Genomic DNA, 22,379 nt, shown 5'->3' on the forward strand with positions numbered 1-22,379 from the left:
ATGCCCAGGGCCAATAAGCTGTTAGGTGTGTTGAATATAGTGGTGAGGAAAAGAATAAATACTTCATATTCTGACGGCTTAGTGTGAGAGCACTCTGCCTTGCTGCTTTCGCTAAGCCTGCTCTATGTTTTCCCCTTTTGTCCTCTATGTTGCCTTGTGTGTTCCTGGTAGGAGGTGTAAATTGGTGCAGCTTGGGCACCCGTGCAGTCCCCCTGGGGCACTCAAGAGCTGTCTATCGTTCCATCTATTTATTGGTCCATCCAGAACAATGCTATTTGTTTGGTTGGCCCTGTCCATAATTATTCAGGTTTTACACCAAACATTCAAGCACTCAACCAACTGCTGACACCATTGACTAACACACCTCATGAAAGTAATTATGTTTTTTGTTTATTGTACATTTTGGTTAAAGCAGTGACTCTCACATTTTTTGTCATGGAGCTAGAATCACTGACTTATACACATAGCTAATAAAGACCTTGGTACATTTCTATCAAATATATATAAAGTACTATAAAGTACTCAGGACCTTTGGTGGCCTGTGCCCTCAGTCTTATTAGGCACACGCACACAGTCTTTAATATGAAATTATTTAAATGTTTGTGTTTTTGTAACCAGTGCTCATAATCACAGTATTTTATCTTATTTTACCTTATCCTATCTTATCTTAAATTGGTTTTCCAGTAAACCAAAGATTTTAGGTTGTATTTTACTAAAGAAGGCCCTTTCACATGCTCCCTTATTTTCCAAGAATCCACCACAGTGGTTGGATCTGTTTGTTTGATTTGGTGCAGAGTTTATGCCATATGCACTTTCTGATACAACCCTCCCATTTATCCAAGCTTCAAAGGGCTGGCACTTGGAGTACACTAGCTTTGGATCCCCCTGAAGCGGGGTTTGTGTCCTCTCCTTGAGGAGATAACATTGACTGTACCCAAATGTGAGTATACACAGCAGTGCAAAAAATAAAAATTGTGCTAAGGCCACTTCCTCTATTAAAGTGTGTTGCCATCCTGAAGAACAGTGCAGCTGTGAGCAGTGTTTTCATTTCTTCTTCCTACTTCTACTGCTGTTGCAACAAGATCCCATTTTTCTTTATTCCCCATCCAACAGAGACATTTAGTGATATGTGGCTGTTAGACCTTGCGATTTCTGTAGGCAGAATAATAAATACGCTGGTGGTGCAGTGCACTGGCTTTCAAGGCTCAAGAATGCTCAATAACCACAAGTTTGAAACACTGTGAGCTTTATTTAAAAGTCATCTATGTGAAAATCCCATTTAATAGATTTTTAACATGTGACATACACATACCATTGTGTGAATGGGTGGGTGACTGATTGTGTAAAGCCCTTTGGGGTCCTTAGGGACTAGAATAGCACTATACAAATACAGGCCATTTACCATTGTGTGACTCTTAAATTCATGAGCACAGATCCCCCCCCAAAAAAAGCTCCGTGCAACTCATAGCAAGTATACAACTTTCCATTATCAATCATAAAACACCATGCATTTATGTGTACTAAAGAAGGAAGCTGTTTTGATATAGAAACTGTAAGGAAAGCATGAGAGAATGGCTCCTTCTGAACACACAAGTAGAACAGTAAAAAAAAACAGAAACAGAGGATTTGTCCAGCTGCCTAAATGGCTTTCGTATTTTCTTATTCCTATTAGAGCCCTCAGTGGGTATTTGCTAAACATGTAAAGGCTTTTGGATATGATCAATCAACCATTTTGATCAATTAAACATAACTGCTAGCAGAAGCCATCGTTTGCATGCAGATGTGATTCATTCCTGTTTATGAAGCCCAGTACACTGCACTGTTGCTGAGGCAGCTATTAAGGGTGATAACGACGATAGCATTGGTTTTTGGCACTTGGGGATTGAAATTAAAATGAATAAAAACAGCATTAGGGACTGCAGGATAGGTAAGGAGTCAGACATAGACGGAGAGCCTGGAGTTCTGTGTTCAGAAGCGGGCACGGATTCGGTCCAATGGATCTGTGTCCTACATCTTGGGATCCCAAGCCTGGAACCAGCCAGTGAAAGTTGGAGGCTCTGCTCCCTGTTTGATGGTGGTGATGGGAATTCCTTTGCGACCGGAGGGATCCGAGTCCACATATTCTTTTGCTGCACAACAAGAAGGAAGAGAGGGGAAGAGACAGGTGGAGAGATGGAGGATGAGAATGTGAAGAGAGGTGGTGTTTACCTCTGATCTTAAAGTTTTTGGTTTTTGATTTGAAACTTAAAATACTTAAGCACAATAAGTTTTCTGATTCTGTTTCACATGCAAGATGCTGTCAAACAGTATCTTGCGTGTGCTTTGGAAATCATCTTTTTCTTAAACTTTTTTTCAGTTGCAATGTAACAAACCTATCTTGGGAGCTCCGTCCTTTTCCACGTCATTGGCATCTTTGCCAATCCAAATGTAGACCTAGAGACAGGAGAGATTTAAAAAGTCATAATTTTAAAAGTATGTCCTACAAAAGTTGTGAAAGTGACATTTCACACATGCCAGAAAGATCACCTCACCTGATCCCAGGTGTCAAGGAGCATTACATCATCAGTGGCCAGATCTGATTGAGTGAAGTCTCCAGGAACTTCTTCCACCTGAGAGATGGGACAAAAGGAAGCTCAGACTGACTGCCTGCAGGGTTTAGGTGCGTTCAAATGTCACAGTCCTTCCCAAATTAGCACTATACGCTGATCAGGCATAACATTAAGAGTAATGACAGGTGAAGTGAGTAACACTGATTATCTCTTCATTGTGGCAGCTGTTAGTGGGTGGGATATATGGCACTCATCCAAGATGGCGCCAGTGTTCATGGCGGGCCGTCTCTTCGACTTCTGTCTGCTGTTTGTTATTTGTTCTTTTTTGTGTTGTCCTGATGTCTACGTGCTTTTCACATATATTAGGGAGCAATTGAACATTTTGTCTGAAGAGTTAGAAGCTGGAAAAATCGGCAGGTGTGAGGATCTGAGTGAGTTTGATGAGGGCTATATTAGGATTAACGAGGCCCTTGTGGGGTGTTCTTGGTCTGTAGTGGTCAGTATCTATCAAAAGTGATCCAAGGATGGACCAGTGGTGAACCATCGACAGGGTTACTGGTGGCCAAGGCTCACTGATGCACTAGTGGTCTAATCCAACAGATAAGCTAATGTAGCTCAAATTACCCAAAAAGTTCATGCTGGTTCTGATAGAAAGGTGTCAGAATACAAGGAGCATCACAGTTTGTTGTGCACAGGGCTGCATAACCACAGACTAGTCAGGGTGTCCATGCTGAATACTGTCCACTGCCTAAAGCACCAACAATGGACTCGTGAGCATCAGAAATGGACCACAGAGCAATGCGAGAAGGTGATCTGGTCTGATGAATCATGTTTTCTTTTACCTCATGTGGATGGCCACGTGCGTGTGCATCACTTACCAGGAACACCTGGCACCATGATACACTATGGGAAGAAGGCGAGCTTGTGGAGGCAGTGTGACGTTTGGGCAATGCTCTACTGGGAAATCTTGGGTCCTGCCATCCATGTGGATGTTACTTTGACACGTATTACATCCTTAAGCATTGTTGCAGACCATGTGCATCCTTTCATGTGAACGGTACTCCCTGATGGCAGTGGCCTCTTTCAGCAGGATAATGCACCCTGCCACAAAGCAGGAATGGTTTGAGGAGCACAACAGCGAGTTTGAGATGCTGACTCCGAATTATCCAGATATTAATCCTGTAGGATATGCTGGACAAACAAGTCTGATTCATGGATGTGCCACTTCCCAACTTAGACAACTTAAAGTATCTGTTGCTAACATCTTGGTGCCAGATACCACAGGGGTCTACTGACATCCAAGCCTAGACCGATCAGGGCTTTTTTGGGAGCAAAAGGGAGACCAACACAATATTAGGACATGGTCACAATGCCTGATCTTTAGCCAGATGTGACTCTTAAAAAAAAAAGAAGTTTGAGCTGCATTCTTCTCCCTGACTTACACTGAGTCTTCCTGTTTTGTTGGAGCAGCCAAAGAGACGTGGGGGTCTGATCCCGCTCTGCAGACTCTTTGACGTCTGGTAATCCGTTTTGCCTCCCAGAGCAGACCAGAAGTCAGCTGTGAGAGAAGAATACACAACCGACTTTAGCTACACGTAACATTTAATTGATGCTTAATTTGTTTGGACAGGAAGTGAATCACAGCCTCTTTGGGCCCCTGACTAATAAAATGCATCAGCTCTTTAAGTGTAATCATAATCAGACCTGAAATGTTAGTGTTCACTATCACTGACGCCATCAGGCATCAATGCGAATGGCAAATAAAGGTAGAATTTGATGGCTTTACATAAGTAATTTCTTAGCTTATATACACTTTTACATTTTGTAAGTAACTTAAAAACAGCCAAACAGTCTTTTATCACTCAATTGTGAATCAAAATCAAAAGAATTAGAATGAGATTAAATATTTCCCATAAAATACCTCCTTTTTTATCTTCAGATAAATAAAAGAAAAGGCGCAGAGTTAGTTTCTTTGAGCAATAAACAAGGAAAGTTCTGACTTTTATGTTGGGGACTCACCTGGCTCCTTGCCCTCTGACACATTGCTGGGACTACCACCCAGGAAAGCCACCACATGCTTGGCTGCTTCCATCTCTTTATCGCTGGCGCCCACGCCACGCCACACAAACAAGCCACTTGGCGTTTTCAACACAAAAACATCGTTGGTGTTCAGATTGGAGGCAGTAGCTTGGACCTGAGGAACCACACAAGTGAGAGGAGCAAATAAGAACTCTCTTGTACACACACACACACACACACACACACACACACACACACACACACACACACACACATACAGTGTGTTGCAAACCAGCTTACCTCCACCGCACGGGTAGCATTGGAGGAGCTCTGCCGGATGTGGAAGAGGCGACTGCTGGCGGCTTGTGTCTGTCCACCTTTGCGTGACGTTCCTCCACTGTGGATGATCATTGGCTTGTCCTTGAAGATGCTCATCAGGTGGGGAGGCTCCTGACCCTGTGACACTCTCACCTGTGGGTATTAACAAAATTCACCAGCAAAGGCAATGACTAATCCAGTTATTCCAGTTTAGCTACAGATTGTGTTCTTAGGGTTACCAACACCAAAGTGAAGTGGTAATCTAAGGTTCCGTATCACTATGTGCAGGAATAACAAGACTGAAATAGATCAATGCTCACTTGATATTCACTGTAATTAAATTGAGTTTCAGCTAAGTGATTTTTATATAAATGCAACACAACTGGAAAATTTTGAAAATTATTAACTAAATAGCAATATAGCGTGATTATTATCTAATATTTTAAATACTTTAGTTTATTTTTAAAGAAAATACTCAATGATATCAGCTGTGTTGGCATGGTTGTGTGAGAAAATCAGCTGAAAACATCTCAGAAATGTCTTAATGTCTCCAGTATGGCTGAGAGTTTGATGTATAACCAGCACTAACTGAGGGTCAAGGTTTTGCCACGTTTTAATGCAATTCTTGTAGTTATGGCAACTTATCTATTAAAACGTGCTGCAGGTTGGATCGGATCAAAATAAAAATTATAGAAACACTGCCCTCTGCTGGTTATCCTGGGGGGTGTTTTTTTCTTTCTTATGGGATCGTTATGAGGCAATTAGTTTTCATCAGCTACACTAAATCCTCTGTAATAGTTAATAAATTTGAAGTATCGGAAGAGAGGCAGAAAATTTTTGTTTTAGTCGTTGTTACACAGCCCATAAGTTAAAAATGGTGCGTACTAGTTATGTGGGAAGTGTGATGAGTAGATTCAAAGAAAGGTAAACGTTATATGTATTAAGGTTAGTTTGAGAGCCATAAGCTCTTACTCAATGAAGGATCTCATATCACCTTTATCTGTTCATGTCAGTCATTTAGGGAGAAAAATTACGCTAATACAATAACTGCTCACATTATTTAGATTGTTTCTTTAACATTTCTAAGTCATACATTACATTACAGGGTCTTTCTGTGATTACACACACTTCTTTAGTGCATGTGATGTTGAGGTGTGTAGTGGGTCAGGTTCTAACCTGAACTGGGGCTCCTCCCATTGAGTCATCCAGCTTCACTGTGAGGAACGCCGAAGCGGCCAGTTCGTCTTGTGTGCACTTCAGCCCCTGCCTGACACAGTAGCACCAACACAGTCTGAAACACGTCATTAACTCGTGCGTTTGTGTGTGTGAGTGTGTGAGATAGAGAGAGAGATCTTAGACAGGGTGTGGCACACTCTGCCACAGCTTTTACTTCATACTAATTTAAAGAGATTATACGCTTTATACATGTTTTACTGTTTTACCCACCATGTGTATATGATGTGCTGCTCCCGTGATCCCTGTCTGTAGCTGTAGAGGATGAGGTAACAGTCGCCCCCATAGAAGTGACCATAAGAGGAGGGATCCACGGGCACATTTGCACCATTCTCGACACGCCAGATCTAGAACACCAGACCCAATCTTTAAAAAAACCCAAAACCTTACAGCTGTGTTTACCTGTGCTATTGTTTCACTTTTTAACACCCTCCTACCTGGACTTTGCCCTTGCCATCGTCCACCATGCCGTGCTGCGCTGCCATGGCTTTGTTTGTGTGTAGGGTGGAGGCATCAAAGGGAACCTGCTCCACTTTGGCTATGCGGCCAATAGTGTAGGCCTTACTGGGACCTGTGGTCTCATCCTTATCCCTCCAGTCGGAAAAGAACTGCTTAAAGAGAGACGTTTCGCCACCTGCAGGAAGTACTTGGATCTGCAAGTCAAACAGAGATTTGGCTTTACGGTTAGCTGCACTGTGGGATTTACAATTGTTGTTTTTTTTTGTCTAAGTTACTAAGTACATGTTGGCTTTACCGTTGTATTTTTGTTGTATCCCTTATCAGTGATGAACTTCTGACCTGCAGCCATGGCTGCTTTACGCTCCGACACAGTGGCCTTAGGGCCTGTTGGAATCAGATAAAACAAAGGCGGTGTAATTCACCTTTATGTTATTCAGAGTGAGAAATATCTGCGGATATTTACGTAAAGACGCTAATTGCAGTGCAGTCATAAAACACAAAATTACTGCTGTAGATTTCCTGTTATTGTTCAGCAGTGCCAAAAATAAAACCAGCAGCATTTAAATATACCTCTTTCACATGTGTAGCCTTAATCAGAGAGACCAAAAAGGTGTAAACACACGCTTTCCAATCATTTCTTTGTTAGAATTTGTGCAAAAAGAAGAAGAAAAAAGCACAATGTTAGAAGTGTTATCACAAAAATGTTTTGCTGCACCTTTCCACACAAAGATGGTCTTGTCCACCCCGTTGTCCAGGATGTAGCACTCCTCCGGAGACAGCATGGCCTGTTTGAAGGGACTGGATGCAGCCACAGACGACACCTTCATAGAGCCAGATGCATCTGAGATCTAAAAGAAAAGGAAAGAGGCCCCATCAGGTACTGATTTCTTTTTTGCTATGAAATCTTTCCACCCTTGTATCAAAGCCAGGGTGTTCACATTTATTTGACTGTCACTTGTGCTTCTCACCATGTAGAGGGCAGCCTTCTTCCTGTTGGAAGTCTCCACCTTGTCGTCATCCGGAGTACTGGGGGCGATGGAGGTTTTTGGTCCTAGAACCTAAACAACAATCAAGGGCATTAATCACTAAAGGTTTATCATCATTAGCACTGATTAAATGCTTTTTAGTGCAAATATAAACACAGCTTTATTCAGATAAAAAAAAAAAAATCTCTATAAATTGAAAGTATGCTCGTTAAACCAGCCCTCCCCTAACTCTCTCTATCTCATTAGGCATCTTGTTGTAAAGGAAGTGTTTACTAAGCTGCCCTGGCACAGAGCTGGCGTATGAGCAGCACTTACAAAGGGCAGCATTGTGCCCCGTCGTTCCCACACTGACTAAGTCTGTCGAATGCATTAATTGCACTTAAAGCTCCTGCTCTCAAGTGATCACCTCTGAGGTTAAAGTGTGGTGACGTTTGCTAGAAGAGGGAGACGAGTGAGGAATGTGCGTGTCTGACCTCTATGATGGGAGCCGGCTCATCCCCCTCCTCCACCATATGCACTTTGGCTCTGCCGTTCCTCTCATTATCTCTGATGTCGATGGTGACCTCGGAGGCCTTCAGCCGCTCAAAACGGTTACACTCACTGCCGCACCACTGATAGATGTCCTGCAGGAGGGGAGAACCCGGGAAAGGAGGTTTAAAGATGTGAAAGCCTTAACTATTTCACAGAAACTGTAGAGGTTAAACTGCACTCTGTACATACAGTAGCAAACACACACACAAATAAAAAAAGAACAGCTCACCTTTCCCAGGTCAATGATGAAGCAGTCTCCTTTGTTGAAGCTGTCCCAGGACATATTCACCTCGGTTGCTCTGATGACCCTGCGACCCTTAACGTGCAGCAGGCGTTTTACATCCACGCCGTTGGTCACTACATGTTTGAAACCTGAGGCCACACCTCCTTTCTGTGAAATCCAATGATGATTCGCATTAAGTTTTATCCTGTGAATATTCTTTCAAATCTAAGCAATGCGGGGGATGAGCTGATTTAAGAGAAGATGAGCTATCTTTACACCTGAGCTGCAGTTTGAGTTACAACTACTACACACGGGCCAAATGACCAGGTAAGTCACAAATGTTCAAGGGGAGGACGTGTGGAGTCAGCTGACGGTGAAATGAGTTTAACACAGGACTGTAAAATCTTAAGGAACAACTGGTTCCTTAAGACATGCTGTCAGTTAATGGCATAACCACATCCCATCACTCAGAGTTAACAAAGACAATGGGCGGAAAAGAAACTAACATGATGACTGAGGATAAAATGAAGATTGTTGTGTGCAACACGCCGTTGTACCTGGCGGGTGGGATTATCACGTAATGTGCCGTCCTTGGTAGAGCCAATAAACAAAGCAAGTATTTAGAAAACATGCAAATGAACAGAAATACCCTCTGCTGGAGAAGAACAACATGATGATCCTTGTCAGTTTATAACCTCACAAAAAATGAACTGAAATAGAAGTTGAATTAAATGTTTGTGTTTTTTAGACTTTTAAAAATCTCATAATGTGATTTTCCTCAACATGATCCTTCTGCAAGCTACTTTGCAACCTTCCTCACCCCAGTTTCTCATTTGTATGCTCTTTCTGACCTTACTCGGTGTAATGCCTGCCACCACTGATGCCTCCTCTGCTGTGTTTGTTGTGTATCCAGAGCTTTACCGCCAATGGAATTTGACTAAAGTGGTTTTTACTGAAATATGGGTGAAAACAACAACAAAGGAAACTTGCTTAATGTGTTGGTCTTAAGTAAAACTAAGGTGTAACACTGAATTGATTGACAATTTATACTTTATACTTTAAAAAACAGTCAAATGAAGTGGGGACACTTTTGACCCCTGATGGCTCACATTGTATGCAAATCGGGAGGACATCACAAGGGTTAAATTAGACTTTGAAAAAAAACCACCCAGAAGAGTCAGTGACTCATCCTCTGCTGCTGAGGTCAGATGACTAGAGTGTTGTTAGACTCTCGGGGGGCGTGGCTACTTTGACCACCAAATGAAAACCACATTCATCCTGTTATTGGTCAAATGGTAGCAATTTTTTCCGTGGCAACAACGCATGCTCTGTTTATTGTCAGAATAGTTTACTGAAAGTGAAGTTACCAAAGCTCTGTCGAGAATGTGAGGTTTGGTTCTGTTTCGGCTTCGCTGTGTCCCAAACACAGCCAGTGTGCTTGGACTCTGCAACATATGCAGAGCAGAACTCTCCAAAGAGTAGTAAGCAAGCATTCGGGCTAATTACATTTAACTAAAGCCACAAAGGGGGGTTGGGGTTATGAGAAACAGATGGCTGTTAAAAGTGGTTTAGCTTGTGTTTCTCAGTATCCTTATTTGCAGAGGCTGGTTGCCTAGGTTATAATCAATCAGTCCATCAGACACACCATCAGAGAGATATAGAAAAAAGGGGGAATGCTATGATTTCTTTGAACTTCAGAATCATCAGCTCATCTCAACAGCAAAGTTCACAGGATGCTGGTAATCATTAACACTGCAGACATGTTTCAGTCAAACAGAGTTCTGCAGCAGATCACTGTTCGATGTTTAAAACATTAGTCATCACACCTCTCACTGTTTACAGGATTTATATATTTTTATGGTTCTGTTATTTAATAGCGGACTGGGAGCAGAAAAAAAGAAATCCTTACAGAAATGTCCCTTATTTAGTTACTAATTTAAACCAGCGGTTCCTCTTCTCCTATCAATAGCCTTTTAATAGCTGACTGGAACCTGTCATTTACTTGCTCATTACCAGCTTCACTTTTTGGACTCTGCTAGTGTAGCTTTGCATGATTTTCAGGTCAAAATAATGCTTGTTTTTCTTATCAAAGTTTCTTCAGAGACATGTCAAAATGAAACCTGGTGTGACGTTAACTTGTCTGCCATTTTGCACGTGCGACATAATAATAAATAATACAGGGGAAGCCAAATAATGCTCCAGTCACAGCCCCTTAAAACCACCGGTCTTGGGGGAAAAATGTGTATTCCCCACCGAGCTGACGAGTGGTTGCTCAATTTTTCTGGCGGTGGCTGGCGGTGACCAGTCAGTGACCCCCCTTGGCAACCCACCTCACCCCAGTTTTCGTCATTTGTCAGTTGTTAGAGCAAAATGTGTATCTTATGACTGGTTGGCAAAAATCTTTTTTATTGCTTTGTTCAGTCACAGATTGTCAGAGTCGCCTGTAGTTTGCATGAAGATCCCAACTTCCATAAAGCTCACCTGGTACTTGATGCCTGACTTGAAGTAACCCAGGAAAGTGTTGGACTCGTAGTTCTGCACCTCCCTGTACTGCACCGGGCCACCACCCAGGAAGTCATCCAGCTGTGAGGCAAAGATCGCTGTCGCTCCACTCTCATCCTGTGAACACTCATCCCCTGCAGAAAATAGACGTTTGTAACCGGCTAGTTCTAGAAACAGTCCTGCAACTGCTTCGTATTCACGCTCAAAACTCAAGCTTCTTACAGAGAAATCTGCAGCGCTTTAGTGCAAGCAGTAACCTTATGCGCCCTCTGAGTCAGGACTGGAGTCATGGTTATAATTGCATAAACCACATGAGCAGCAGAGCCTCTCTGTATCCTGTTATTACTGTCAGATGGCACACAACATGGATAAAACTATTCCACAAGTTTTATCTGACTAACATTGATCCCAGACAGAAGGATTAATTGTGTCCCAGTGTTATAAAGACTGTAATGTGTTGCAGATGGTTGGATGGCATTGGATGCAGACTGGCAGGGAACTACGCAAACCTGCAAAAAACTAGTACTCGTCTCTAATGATCTGCAGGGGCATTCCAGATGTGAGTCATCCAGCAGTTTGTTTTATGTGTCTGTTTTTGTTATGCAACCAAAAGGAAAAAAGAAAACGTTTGGGGTGGAGTATAGGCTTTTCCTTCGCTGCATTGTTCAGGGTGGTTAAAGTTGCACATCACTGAGCGTTCTGTTCACTCATAATTTAATTCTAAGCCACAAAAAGGGAACTGTGCAGGCAAGAGGAATTTCACAAACTCCTGTTACTTTAAGCTCCTCACACAAGGGAGGATGTTTCAGGTCTAAGATCTAAAAACCCAGAGCAGTTTCCAAAACCAGGCTATTGTGGTGCAAGCTCACGATGAAGCAAGGGTATCTGCTCTCATTAAACCCAAAGCTACACCTGTCTGTTTGTGAGTTTAAGTACTACAAATTGCAGGGAAACGCAGCAGCTCTAGAGGAAGTGACTTTTTAAAACTCTGAATATATCACTTAAGTTTGTAGCCGAGGAAAATGCCAAACATCATACTTTATCATGAAACTGGAATGAAAACAGATTTGCTTTGGTGCAATCAAACAAAACTAAGCAGAAGCCTCAGTAAAGTGCAATACTGCAGTTTGCAACATCCATGTCTTACCCAACCACATGTGAATGTTGTATGATGGGGCTGAGGTGGTGAAGAGCAGCAGGTAGGCATCTCCGGTGTAAAAGGAGCCGTGCAGGGCTTTGGGAACCGGCTTGAGGTCCATGCTCTCGATACGCCACACCTGCAGCCCTGGCTTCTTCCCTGCAGTTTCAAACTCCTTATGGCTAACCATGATGCTCTGAGACACGATGAAGATTAAAAAAGAAAAAAAGAAAAAGAGGAAGTAAATAGTCTTGAAGTTAAAGGAAGCCAGGTAGAGACACAGAAAATAATTTTAATGTTTTTGCCATGCAAAATGTGGCTGCAGTTGAACTCCTGGAAAGCCACAGAAAGCATTCTGAGAATGACAGAAACAGCAGACGCTGCTGAGAGCGCTCACAAACACAATGCAAAAGTTATTTTGTGCAACCAAATTTATGATGTGCTTCCTGAACAACAAACGCTAGATTGTGTCTTAACACCAATGGAGGAAGGGGGTGGTGGTAGGGAGGCTAACCACGGCAGTTTATAAATGTACATTCTATCTCTCCTCTAAGCCACTTCCATATTTGGACACTCACTGTAAACACTGAACTAGAAAGACAGGTTCTTTAACTATATCACGCACTGCTGCTCGACGTCTGTCAACCAACTTTCAATAATCATATTAGCCATGAACCGTACATCAATGACTCTCTGCTTAGTATCATATTTTATTTATTTATTTTGCACAAGCTCATTGAAAAAAACCCTAAATGATCTGAGAAACCCTTTGTTGTTTCTAAAAAGTCATAATATATGCAGCATATTGTGACACCAGAGTCTGAGAAAAAGTTACGTTTTTTCAGAAATGACTGATGCAGGAACTTTGTACCATTATCAGCACACATTTAATCAGAAAATCATATCTCCACTAAAATAAACAATACCACATTCCAGGCTGACAGTGCTGCGTGACCTGTATTGCTTGCTTCATAAACTCCTATCATATTTTTTATGGCTGATACTGGAGTGACTCTATAACATCACATAACGTCTGGACTGCTACAAAACACAGTGAGAAAGCTGAAGCACTGAGTCCAGGAACTCACAGGAGGTTCTTCTTAAATAAATGAATATTGTGATAAGGTTGAACGTTTGCTCCAAAGAAATTGAGAGATTATACGGTACAGATTGCTAGTTTGTCCAGATTACAGAAGAGCCTGATTACAAGTGTGGCTGCAGGATTATAGCTGTACTCTCAGACTAAGACTTCTCTAACTACGCAGCTCTGACCACGTCCACTTCCACTGCTGTAAAACCATAAACCTGCATTTAATTTACATCCCCTTCATCTGATAACCACAGTGCTCATCACGCAGGCTGAAATATTTAATGTTACTGAGAGTTTAAATCATACCAAACAAACACAATCCAAGGAATCAGCATCATGATCACCACTTATTGTTACTGCGATGTTTGCAGTGCTGTGTCTTAAACGAGCGGCCTGCAGCTCAGCTTTCAGTGAAGAAGGAAAGAAATTGAGTGGACTTCCTGTAAGAGGCTGATCAATAAGTGCTGCATCACGGACAAAACCTCCAGACCCCATAAAGTGCATGAATTGAAAACAGATGCACTGATATTAACGCTAATGTAACACAGTAATGAGCACAATGTTGCATCTCTGTGTGGTGGGGTGGGGGTCATATGCTGGGAAGAGCATCTTCCACCAGCTGTGCTTGTCTGCTGCAGACCTCTGATATATTTACATTTTTAAAAAAGTGCATTTGTGTTAAGAATGAAGTCTGTACTGCTTCTTCCTCTTTTTTGTCTATTGCATAACTTCTTAACAACCACTGTCTATGTTCCAATTAAAGCTTCCATTTCAATTATATTTCAATCGAACGATAACGATCAGCAGCAATATGAAAGAATATCGAATATCACGAACTCTAACGCGTTCTCTCCTTCCTTTTCGCCCCTTTCGCTGGCTGCTGTGACTCAGGAAGAGGAAGAAAAAGAAGAGGGGGGAAAAACAACAACAGCTGGAAACTTTCCACATCTGGAATTTCACTCGCTTTAAACGTCCCAATCCTGCCTGGCTACATGAGAGCGAAAAGTCAGCGATTATCAGCTAAGATCGCGAGCTGTTCACCTTTGATCTAAAGAAATTATGCAAGAATTAAAAGTGCAGAAATGCCACAGCGTGTGCACCCACGTAGACTGGGGTGGGGGGGGGAGAGGAAAAAAAGGGGGAAACTCACAGTTTGTTTGAAGGATGAATCACACAGGAGAGAGAGAGAGATGCGCAGACGAGTCGATGGAGGTCGTAGATGCGGCAGTGAGGCGATTATGGACACTCTCTGGTTTTGATGTGCTGTAGGGGACGAGACGGAGGAGAAAGGGGAGGAGGAGTGGTGCTGGGGGAGTGTCCAGCATGAATACTTCTCAGGCGGAGAGAAGCTTTCTGAGAAGAGAGGCTTGATTCAGGAAGAAAGTCTGCCTTTACAGTGCTGTGCCAACACCACCGTGGACTGCACAGCGCAGATTATAAAGCTTTCATGTAGGGAGGGACAAAGTTCAGCATGCAGTGGCTTCTTAGAAGTAGCACCAGAATGCGTGACTTTAGGTTTGGCTTGAGATCGGTGTGACTAGGAAAAACAAGAGCAGGGAAATGTGTCTGCCTTTAAAATCCTATAATGCAGAGGTATCATAGGAAATCAGATACTGTGAGTTGGGAAACAGCGTCAACGGCTATATTCAAAAGACAACTGTGTGTTGATTTGAAATACAGATGTTAGTGACACTTCAACTTCCCCCTTGCTTGAATAAACCAGCCAGCCCTTGCAGATACAGGACACCACACATACCTCTAAACGAGAGCATCCAGAACATTCATTCGGTCTCATTAGCTTCAAGATAAACACATTATGTAAAACAACTTTTGGCTTTGTTACCATGGTGCACAAAACCCACAGGGCATCTCACCATTTGCACACATGAAAATACCACTCACGTTTGAAGGCATGCTTGCACAAGTCACACCCAGCATCTACCTGCTGTACTTCTTCTTTTACAACAGGCGCAGCGAAACAGAAAGTACCCCTTTGAGTTCTAATGACACCAATTAAAAACTCACCTGGTCCACACCTTCTGAAATTCTTTAAAGATAATGTCAGATGAACAACAATGTGTTGCATATTTGTTGTTATTTGTTTAACAAAAAGGTCTTAAGGTCCCACCACAGTGTTTCAATCAGGTTGATGTCTGGACTTTGACTGGACCATTGCAACACTTTGATTCCTTTCTTTTTCTGCCATCCTGTTGTAGATTTGCTGCTGTGCTTGGGATCATTGCACTCTTTCATGACACAATTTGGGGCAAGCTTTAGCTATCAGACAGATGGCCTCACATTTGACTCTAGAATACTTTGGTATACAGAGTTCATCATCAACTCAATAACTGCTGGGTGCCCAGGTCATGTTGCTGGATAACAAGCCAAAATTATTACTCCTCCACCACCGTGCTTGACAGTTGGTATGAGGTGTTTGTGCTGATATGCTGTGATTGGTTTTCTCCAAACATGGTGCATGGTCTTCTCCATCAGTGGACGTTGGTGCAAAGCTTTGTGGTTTGTTCAGATGCAGCTTTGCAAACCTGAGCAGTGCTGGCATATTCTTTTAAAGAGAGCAGTCCTTCTCCTGCCAACCCTTCCAACCAAGCCATACTTGTTCAGTTTTTTTCTAACTGAACTGTCATAAACATTTTAAATGCTAATTGAGGCCTGTAGAGTCTCGGGTTTGTCCCAGTTTCTCTGAACATTTTACAGTCTGACCTTTGGGTGAATTTGCTTTGAGATTCTTCAAGAATGTTATACACAGATAAAAAGCTTTTAAAAAGTGCATCTTGCAAATGTGTATACATTAGAAAGTTTCACATAATATCATGCAGAATATTTCAGTGTAATCACGTTTTGCTTTTTGTTCTTCTTTACACAAGGCTCACAAGTTGAGAATGCCGTGTGAAATTACAAAGGCTTCTTGAGAACTCTGGACAGATGAAAGATCGTGCTTCCTCTCTGTATCAAACTTACAGCAGCTGACTAATGCTTGATCAGATTGTTGCAGCAACTACATGAGAAAACAACCTGGTAACAGCTGATTAAAGCTTCGGTTTGTTTTACAAGCCAAAGACAGAAGGAAGCGGGTTGGAGTGGTAAACATGGCTAACTGGATATTTTATCAAGTATGCAAAACTGTCTAAAATTGTGTGCACAGTTCGTGGTGTAGCTGTTCCTCAGCTGACGTTTCTCTAAGTGTCTGTGCAAACCTACAATAACTCGATTTAACTGATGCAGCTGAATGAAGAGGTGAAAAGAGGAAACATCTGTGCCAGTGAATTTGTAACTTTCTTTCCTGTGGGTTTAGTTGTTTCCTTTTTTATTTTTTTAGATTAATTTGTTTATAAGTGAGAAATCCGCTTCACCCCTTCACCACACGTTTATCTGATCAGACAGGGGGACCTCACTGGTGCCAGACTCGGTGGTCTTATCATTAAGCAGGGCGTGAAGTGTCAGCTGAAATGCTGCCTGTGGCTCATTGTGCCACACACCGAGAGCTGGCTGATGCACATCCTCGGTGACAATGCAACCACCGCAAAACGGATTATACTCTCATCATCGGAGGCTTGTTCGTCTGTTACAGTCTAGTGCCTGAAAAGACTACATGTACAAAAAAAAAAAACATTTAACCCAAAGAATGGTTCTGTTTTAAGAGATACACATTCATTTTTTGAGATTAGATAGGATGAAACAACACCCTAGCATTTACTGAGTCAACATGTGAAAAGAGTAGCCTACTTAAGCAATATGGATTGATTCTTACAGCACTGTCAGACTCTTAATGGGCACTTTAACAGAGTCAGAACTGATGCACAAGAACTAGTAACAACAGTAGGAAATAGCAGTTGCTGATTTGTGTCAGTCTTCAGACCCAACTAATGGTGACTCACATGAGATCACTATCAGACTGAGCACATCTTTCATGTGTGCAGCAATACTTGCAAACATTTGGCAGCCATCACTTTGCAGCTGCGGAGCTGCTAAGTAACCCAGGCTTAGTGTAAACACTGTAAGCAGATTGTAAGAACCAATCGGTTTAGTCTGTGCATCCAGTCAAGAAATACAGTGACATGGCTGTAAAATCATTTATGGGCTTTTATGTATGTATCTATTAATCAAATAAAAGATAACATGGTAGTAGGTGGATTTTATTCGACCCAAATGCAAGACACAGAGGCAGACCAAAAGACCAAGAACTGACTGATGCAAAAACTTCAAAATGCAAAAGGTGACACAAATCTGGAAATACAGTTGAAATACAGTTAGCTCCATAATTTGTTTGACAAAAGCACTGTTTGTTTGTTTGTTTGTTTGTTTGCTTGCTTGCTTGCTTGTTTTGCAATTTTGTCTCTGAACAGAGGCACATCAGACAATCAAGATGTGATTGAAATGTGGACTAAGAAAAACACCTTCACAACAGCTAACATCTAAGTTTAAAATCAATTTGAATTTAGACGAAACCAAGGTAAACGATGGGAATGATGGGAAGAGAAAGGTATGAAGAAGGACAAACATCTTATAATCTGAAGTCTGTCACATTATCTGTCAGACATGGTGGCAGCAGAGTCTTGGCACATGTATGTATGGCCACCGGTGAAATACGATCATCAGTGACTATTGATTATGCGACTGCTGGTACAAGTAGCAGGACGGTGTGTGAAATGTACGGGGCTATACTTTCTGCTCAGATTTAGACAAAATGCTGCAAAACTGATCAGATATCACATCATAGTGCAAATGGATAAGGACCCAAATCATGCTGCAAAGTAACCCAAGTCTCTCAGTGCAAAGAATCAGGCTGTTCTTGAACCCAGCAGAGCCTGCAGCAGCTAAAGATGCCTGAAGTAAAGGCCTAACAGAACATCTCAAGAGGAGGAAACACAGCATTTGGTGATGTCCATGGCTAGATTTCAGGCAGTCACTGACTATGAAGGATTTTTCATTAAGTACTTAAAAACAATCCTCACATTTAAGACTTTTTTACTTTGTCTAATGCATTTTGAGTCTCTAAAAATGGCGAGGTATTAATAAAGTTAATAAAATTTTTGTAAAAACTCTTGAACAAAATGTGAAAGACAGAGGGAAACTAGAAACACAACAAGTAATAAAAAAAATGAAATCAAAAAGAACCAAAAGTAATGAAATCATAAAAAACCTAATACTCTACAAAAACCCAGAACCATGACAGATTGTTATCCTGACACTCGTTGGACACAGGAAGGTTCATGTGTAAACAGCCTCAGAGACTGTGCAAAACCTGGAAAATCATGCCTAATGTTTTTCAAAACCAGTTTCCACACTGTATTTATTTATAACTTTCAATGCCCCACCTTCTTCTTACTGGTTCTTAGTTTTCCCTCTGCCAACACATTTGAGTTGCTTCTGACATAGCAGGAACTAAATAGTCAACAGTGTGCGTCGGCCAAACCAAAGCTGCTACAGGCACAGAGCCAAATGTCTGAAAACCTGAATTGTCATAAATAAGTAACTAGGAAACCTCTCTAGTACCACTCCTTCTGTGTAAAGGTTTAGCTGAATGAGGGAGAAGCCAGTAAATTGCAGCTCGGTGACTGTGGAGGGCTGTCAAAGGAGATGACAATAACCTTTCAGCAGCGTCAACCACAAATAGTTGTTTTTCCTCCATATGTAGTCACATGACAATCCCCCACCTGGTGACAAAGCACTGCTACACGTGAGGTCCATGAGAACACAGCTGAAATGTGGTCTGAGCAGATAGAACAGAAACAGGAACTCAAACCTTATTTTCTTATTAATCTTGTTAGCCTGCAGCTCTGCTTCACCTTCAGTGCCCGATAAAAGCAGAACAACCCACAGAGCCAACATCCTGATGTGACAACGAGCAAACAAGGATCTAGTATTTCTAAACAACAGGATTATTACTTTATTGTAGTCTGCAGTGCACAGTTCAGTGTGTTCTACCTGATAAACGCTGTTAACCAGTGTCTTGCCTTCTGTGGTTAAACTCGTGTGCCAAACAGACAGCCTGTGTTCGTGCAAATCTCTGTGGTTAACCCTGGCATACAGGTCTCTAGCGTTGCAAAGGTTTTCTTATGACTGTTTGTGCAAACTCAGTCAGGCACTATACTGTGCAAAAGTATAGTTGTTGTTTTTATATTTTCCTTGAAAAATAGATGCATAAATCTATTAAAACATGTGCAAACATTCATGGAAACACAGTTTATAAAAGAAAAAAAGAGTTTGTACAATTCTAACAAGCTTGAAAGACCATCTTTATTCTTCAGCACAGCCTGAACTCTCTTAGTCAGCTTAATTTCTTTAAGAAGTCTTCAGGAAGAGTTCTCCAGGCTTCTTGAAGCTCTTCTTTGGATGTTGGCTGCCTTTTGTTCTGTTCTCTGTCAAGATGATCCCACACTGCTTCAATAATGTTGAGGTCCGGGCTCTAGGGAGGTCAATCCATGACTGATGCTGTTCCAATATGTGTTATTTATCCAGATTTGCTTTTACTTGATTGGAAGAGTGTTTGAGGTTTTCCAGATGGTGGGTCAAAATCTGCACATTTCTGTGTTCAGAATTGCATCAATTTTGACAAGATCTCCAACACCACAGTTTGAAATGCAGCGCCTATCCATTAAACAGCCTCCGCCATGTTTTACAGATGGCTGCAGACACTGATGTAGCTCTCCCCTACATGCAAACATATTGACAATGATTTAAACCAAAAATGTCCGATTTGGACTAAACCTGATGCCACAGGTTTAGTCCAGTTCTTGTGTTATTTGTCAAACCTCATCCTTTTCCCCATTTTTCTTCCTTAAGAATGGCTTCTTGATAGCCACCCTTCCACTGAGACTATTTCTGACGAGGCTTCAGTGAACAGTAGACGGATTAATTGAAGCGCCAGATGCCTTTCTCAGGTCCTGTGTCAGTTCTTTGGTAGACTTTTTTAATGCTCCATCTTCTTCTTGGCCTTCCACTTGTCAAGAAATGCACAATACTGTTAGTACACTAGTAAAAGTAATGTAAAAACATTCAATTGCTAACAAGAAACTACTCTATAACTTTGAAGATGGAGGCATCAGCAATCTCCCCATATCTGCTCACGCTTACTGAGCACCATATCATGTAAATGCATTATACATGAAGCCAGGAGGTAAAACACTGAAAATATTATGGCTGTAAGTGTAGGGCAGCCTTCACTGATGGAACACAGTATAGTCAGGAGAGAAAATGGTAAGCCTGTGTACACCCGTGGGAAATCTGTTTGCATTGTCATCGGATGGTTGCCTTTGTGGAAATCTGCAGTAACAAGTTTGGTTTGCAGAGTTCGAGCTCTGATTCTTAGAAATTGGGCTGTCAGTTATTTTGTGGGAGTGTTTGTAGCTGTGGGCACTGGGTGTGTACCAACAGCAGCAAACTAATTTGGGTTCTGTATTCATGCTCATTAAATTCTCCATCTCCTCTCTCAACCCTTGGTATTTTCCCAGCTTCTTGTGTTCCTTAATATTAGAGATCAGGTCAGCAAGAATGTGCTTTAAGTAGTTGTCATTCATTTGAAATCTCACCAGCTATTTCCATACAAAAGTGTGATTTCTTTTCTTATTAATCATACATATTCATCTATGTAATGGGAGCAAGACATAATTGGCATGTACTTCTACTTAGCAGTTTTAGAAAGTTCCACAAGGGAACTAGTGCTCGACTTTATAGCACGCAACAGACCCCAGTCTGAACCACATCCTCTAGACTAACAGAGTTCTTAAGAAGAGCTCAACAAAAAAAAAGAGAACAGAAAGGCTGGAGCTTCAAATATATATACAGCTGAGAAAGGCTGAGCTTCAAATTATCCACCAGCTTATATTCAGAATCTCTGAGTCCTGTTGTTACATGAGAACAGGCAGCTTGGTTTGATCAGATGGTTGTAGTCTTTGTCTCTAGTAGAAACACACACACACACACCTCACACAATACCCTCACAAAGAGAACGCCTCTGATAAACAGCTTGGCCAGTGGCGAGGAAGTGTAAACATACACAGCGTCCATCGACGCCTCATATGTAGGGCGGAAATCATCCGTGGTCATTAAACCAGACTGTCCTCCTGCCACATAGCAAACACTTTTTTATGACCTGAAACAAGTGAGCACACCTCATCGAGACTGGGCTGAAATATATGACTATTATTTTGCTTTCCTGGTATCTGTCTAAGAAATGTCGTGTTTAACACAAAGAGATTGTTTGACATGCTGGAAATATTTGCTTTCCCATCAACACAAACGCATTGAGTGAAGAAACCATTAGGGTTGCTCTGCTACCAGCATCTCTCAAATTTATAAATAAACATTAATTTATACAAAGAAAATATGGGACATGGTCTTAAGAGAGGCTGTATGTGGAACTAATTCTGTGTAGAGTGCAGTGACTTACTAGATAAGTGCAAAACAAAAGTGCACCTTCATTCAGTTTCAGTTTTTTATGTATTGGGACATAGCAGAATTATTTTTCTTAATACAAATTGAGCCGAAATGAGGAAACAGCGTCTGCAAAGTTAAGCAACTAAGTGCTTGTTTTCTGTATGACTTCATTTGTCTCTCACATCATTGTTCAGGAACTTCCGCACTTCTTTATAGCGTTGCTAAAGCTCATTGAGGTTTGTGGCCATCTATTTATGCAAAGGTTTTTTAAGGTACTCCCACAAACCTTCTGTTGCATGAAACACTTTTAGTCAAGCTTTAGCTGTCAGACTGTTAGTATACTTTGATATACAGAGGAGCTAATGGTCAATAACTGTAAGTTGCTCAGGTCCCGTGGCTGCAAAACAAAGCCTGAATCATCACCCCTCCACCGCCGTGCATCACAGTTGGTATGGGGTGTTTGTGCTGATATGCTGTGTTCGGTTTACTCCAAAAATGGAGCTGTGCATTATGGATGTCTCCAGTTTGGTCTACTCTCTAGAGGGCCTCGTTCCACAAGTCTTGTAGTTTGTTCAGATGCAACTCTGCAAACCTGAGCTGTGCTGAGAGGTTACTTTTAGAGAAAAGAGACTTTCTTCTGGCAAATCTTCCAAACAAGCCATTTTTGTTCAGTCTTTTTCTAACTGTACTTTAACATATAACGTTGCTGTATAACGTTAATCAAGTGCATTGGATTAGCAGCACCTAGCTGCTACTTGTCCTCTTAATTCCTGTAGAAGCAGTAAGCGCGTGCTTACTTTTTCCACACACTGTTTCTGCATTACGGTTTAATTTTCTGCCTGCACTGTCGCATTGTTTGACGGTTGCATTCATGGAAATCTGCATTCACAAGTGATTCTTAGAAACTGGGTTGTCAATTATTTTCTGGGAGTGT

At 41.7% G+C, this 22,379-nt stretch overlaps 1 protein-coding gene across 1 annotated transcript; it reads right to left on the minus strand.

Moving 5' to 3' along the window:
* Positions 1–1,229: 1,229 nt before the first annotated feature.
* scinlb (scinderin like b) lies at positions 1,230–14,357 on the minus strand. The gene is made up of 17 exons (XM_086270907.1): positions 14,199–14,357; positions 11,968–12,154; positions 10,800–10,954; positions 8,325–8,486; positions 8,038–8,187; positions 7,547–7,636; positions 7,294–7,426; positions 6,874–6,962; positions 6,557–6,772; positions 6,333–6,466; positions 6,063–6,153; positions 4,869–5,039; positions 4,569–4,743; positions 3,992–4,107; positions 2,532–2,609; positions 2,373–2,433; positions 1,230–2,129 (listed from the first exon to the last, which is right to left on the minus strand). The coding sequence occupies exons 2-17, from the start codon at positions 12,146–12,148 to the stop codon at positions 2,008–2,010; spliced, it is 2,124 nt and encodes a 707-aa protein (XP_086127033.1). The 5' UTR covers positions 12,149–12,154; positions 14,199–14,357; the 3' UTR covers positions 1,230–2,007.
* Positions 14,358–22,379: the final 8,022 nt, after the last annotated feature.

This window comes from Aulonocara sp. 'chitande type north' Nkhata Bay, linkage group LG18 (genome assembly GCF_057382095.1).
Source record: "Aulonocara sp. 'chitande type north' Nkhata Bay isolate Kocher_YH1m ecotype deep benthic linkage group LG18, A_spYH_male_GT1.1, whole genome shotgun sequence".
In the NCBI taxonomy this organism is placed as follows: domain Eukaryota; kingdom Metazoa; phylum Chordata; class Actinopteri; order Cichliformes; family Cichlidae; genus Aulonocara; species Aulonocara sp. 'chitande type north' Nkhata Bay.

What these genes read in the sequence shown, in the direction of transcription:
- scinlb (XM_086270907.1), bottom strand. Translation starts at nt 12,148, where the DNA reads ATGGTTAGCCATAAGGAGTTTGAAACTGCAGGGAAGAAGCCAGGGCTG. An exon ending in AGCCGGCTCCCATCATAGAG is followed by an intron (nt 7,637 to 8,037) that starts GTCAGACACGCA and finishes ATTGTTGTTTAG; the next exon opens with GTTCTAGGACCAAAAACCTC. An exon ending in CAGCACATCATATACACATG is followed by an intron (nt 6,154 to 6,332) that starts GTGGGTAAAACA and finishes CTACTGTGTCAG; the next exon opens with GCAGGGGCTGAAGTGCACAC.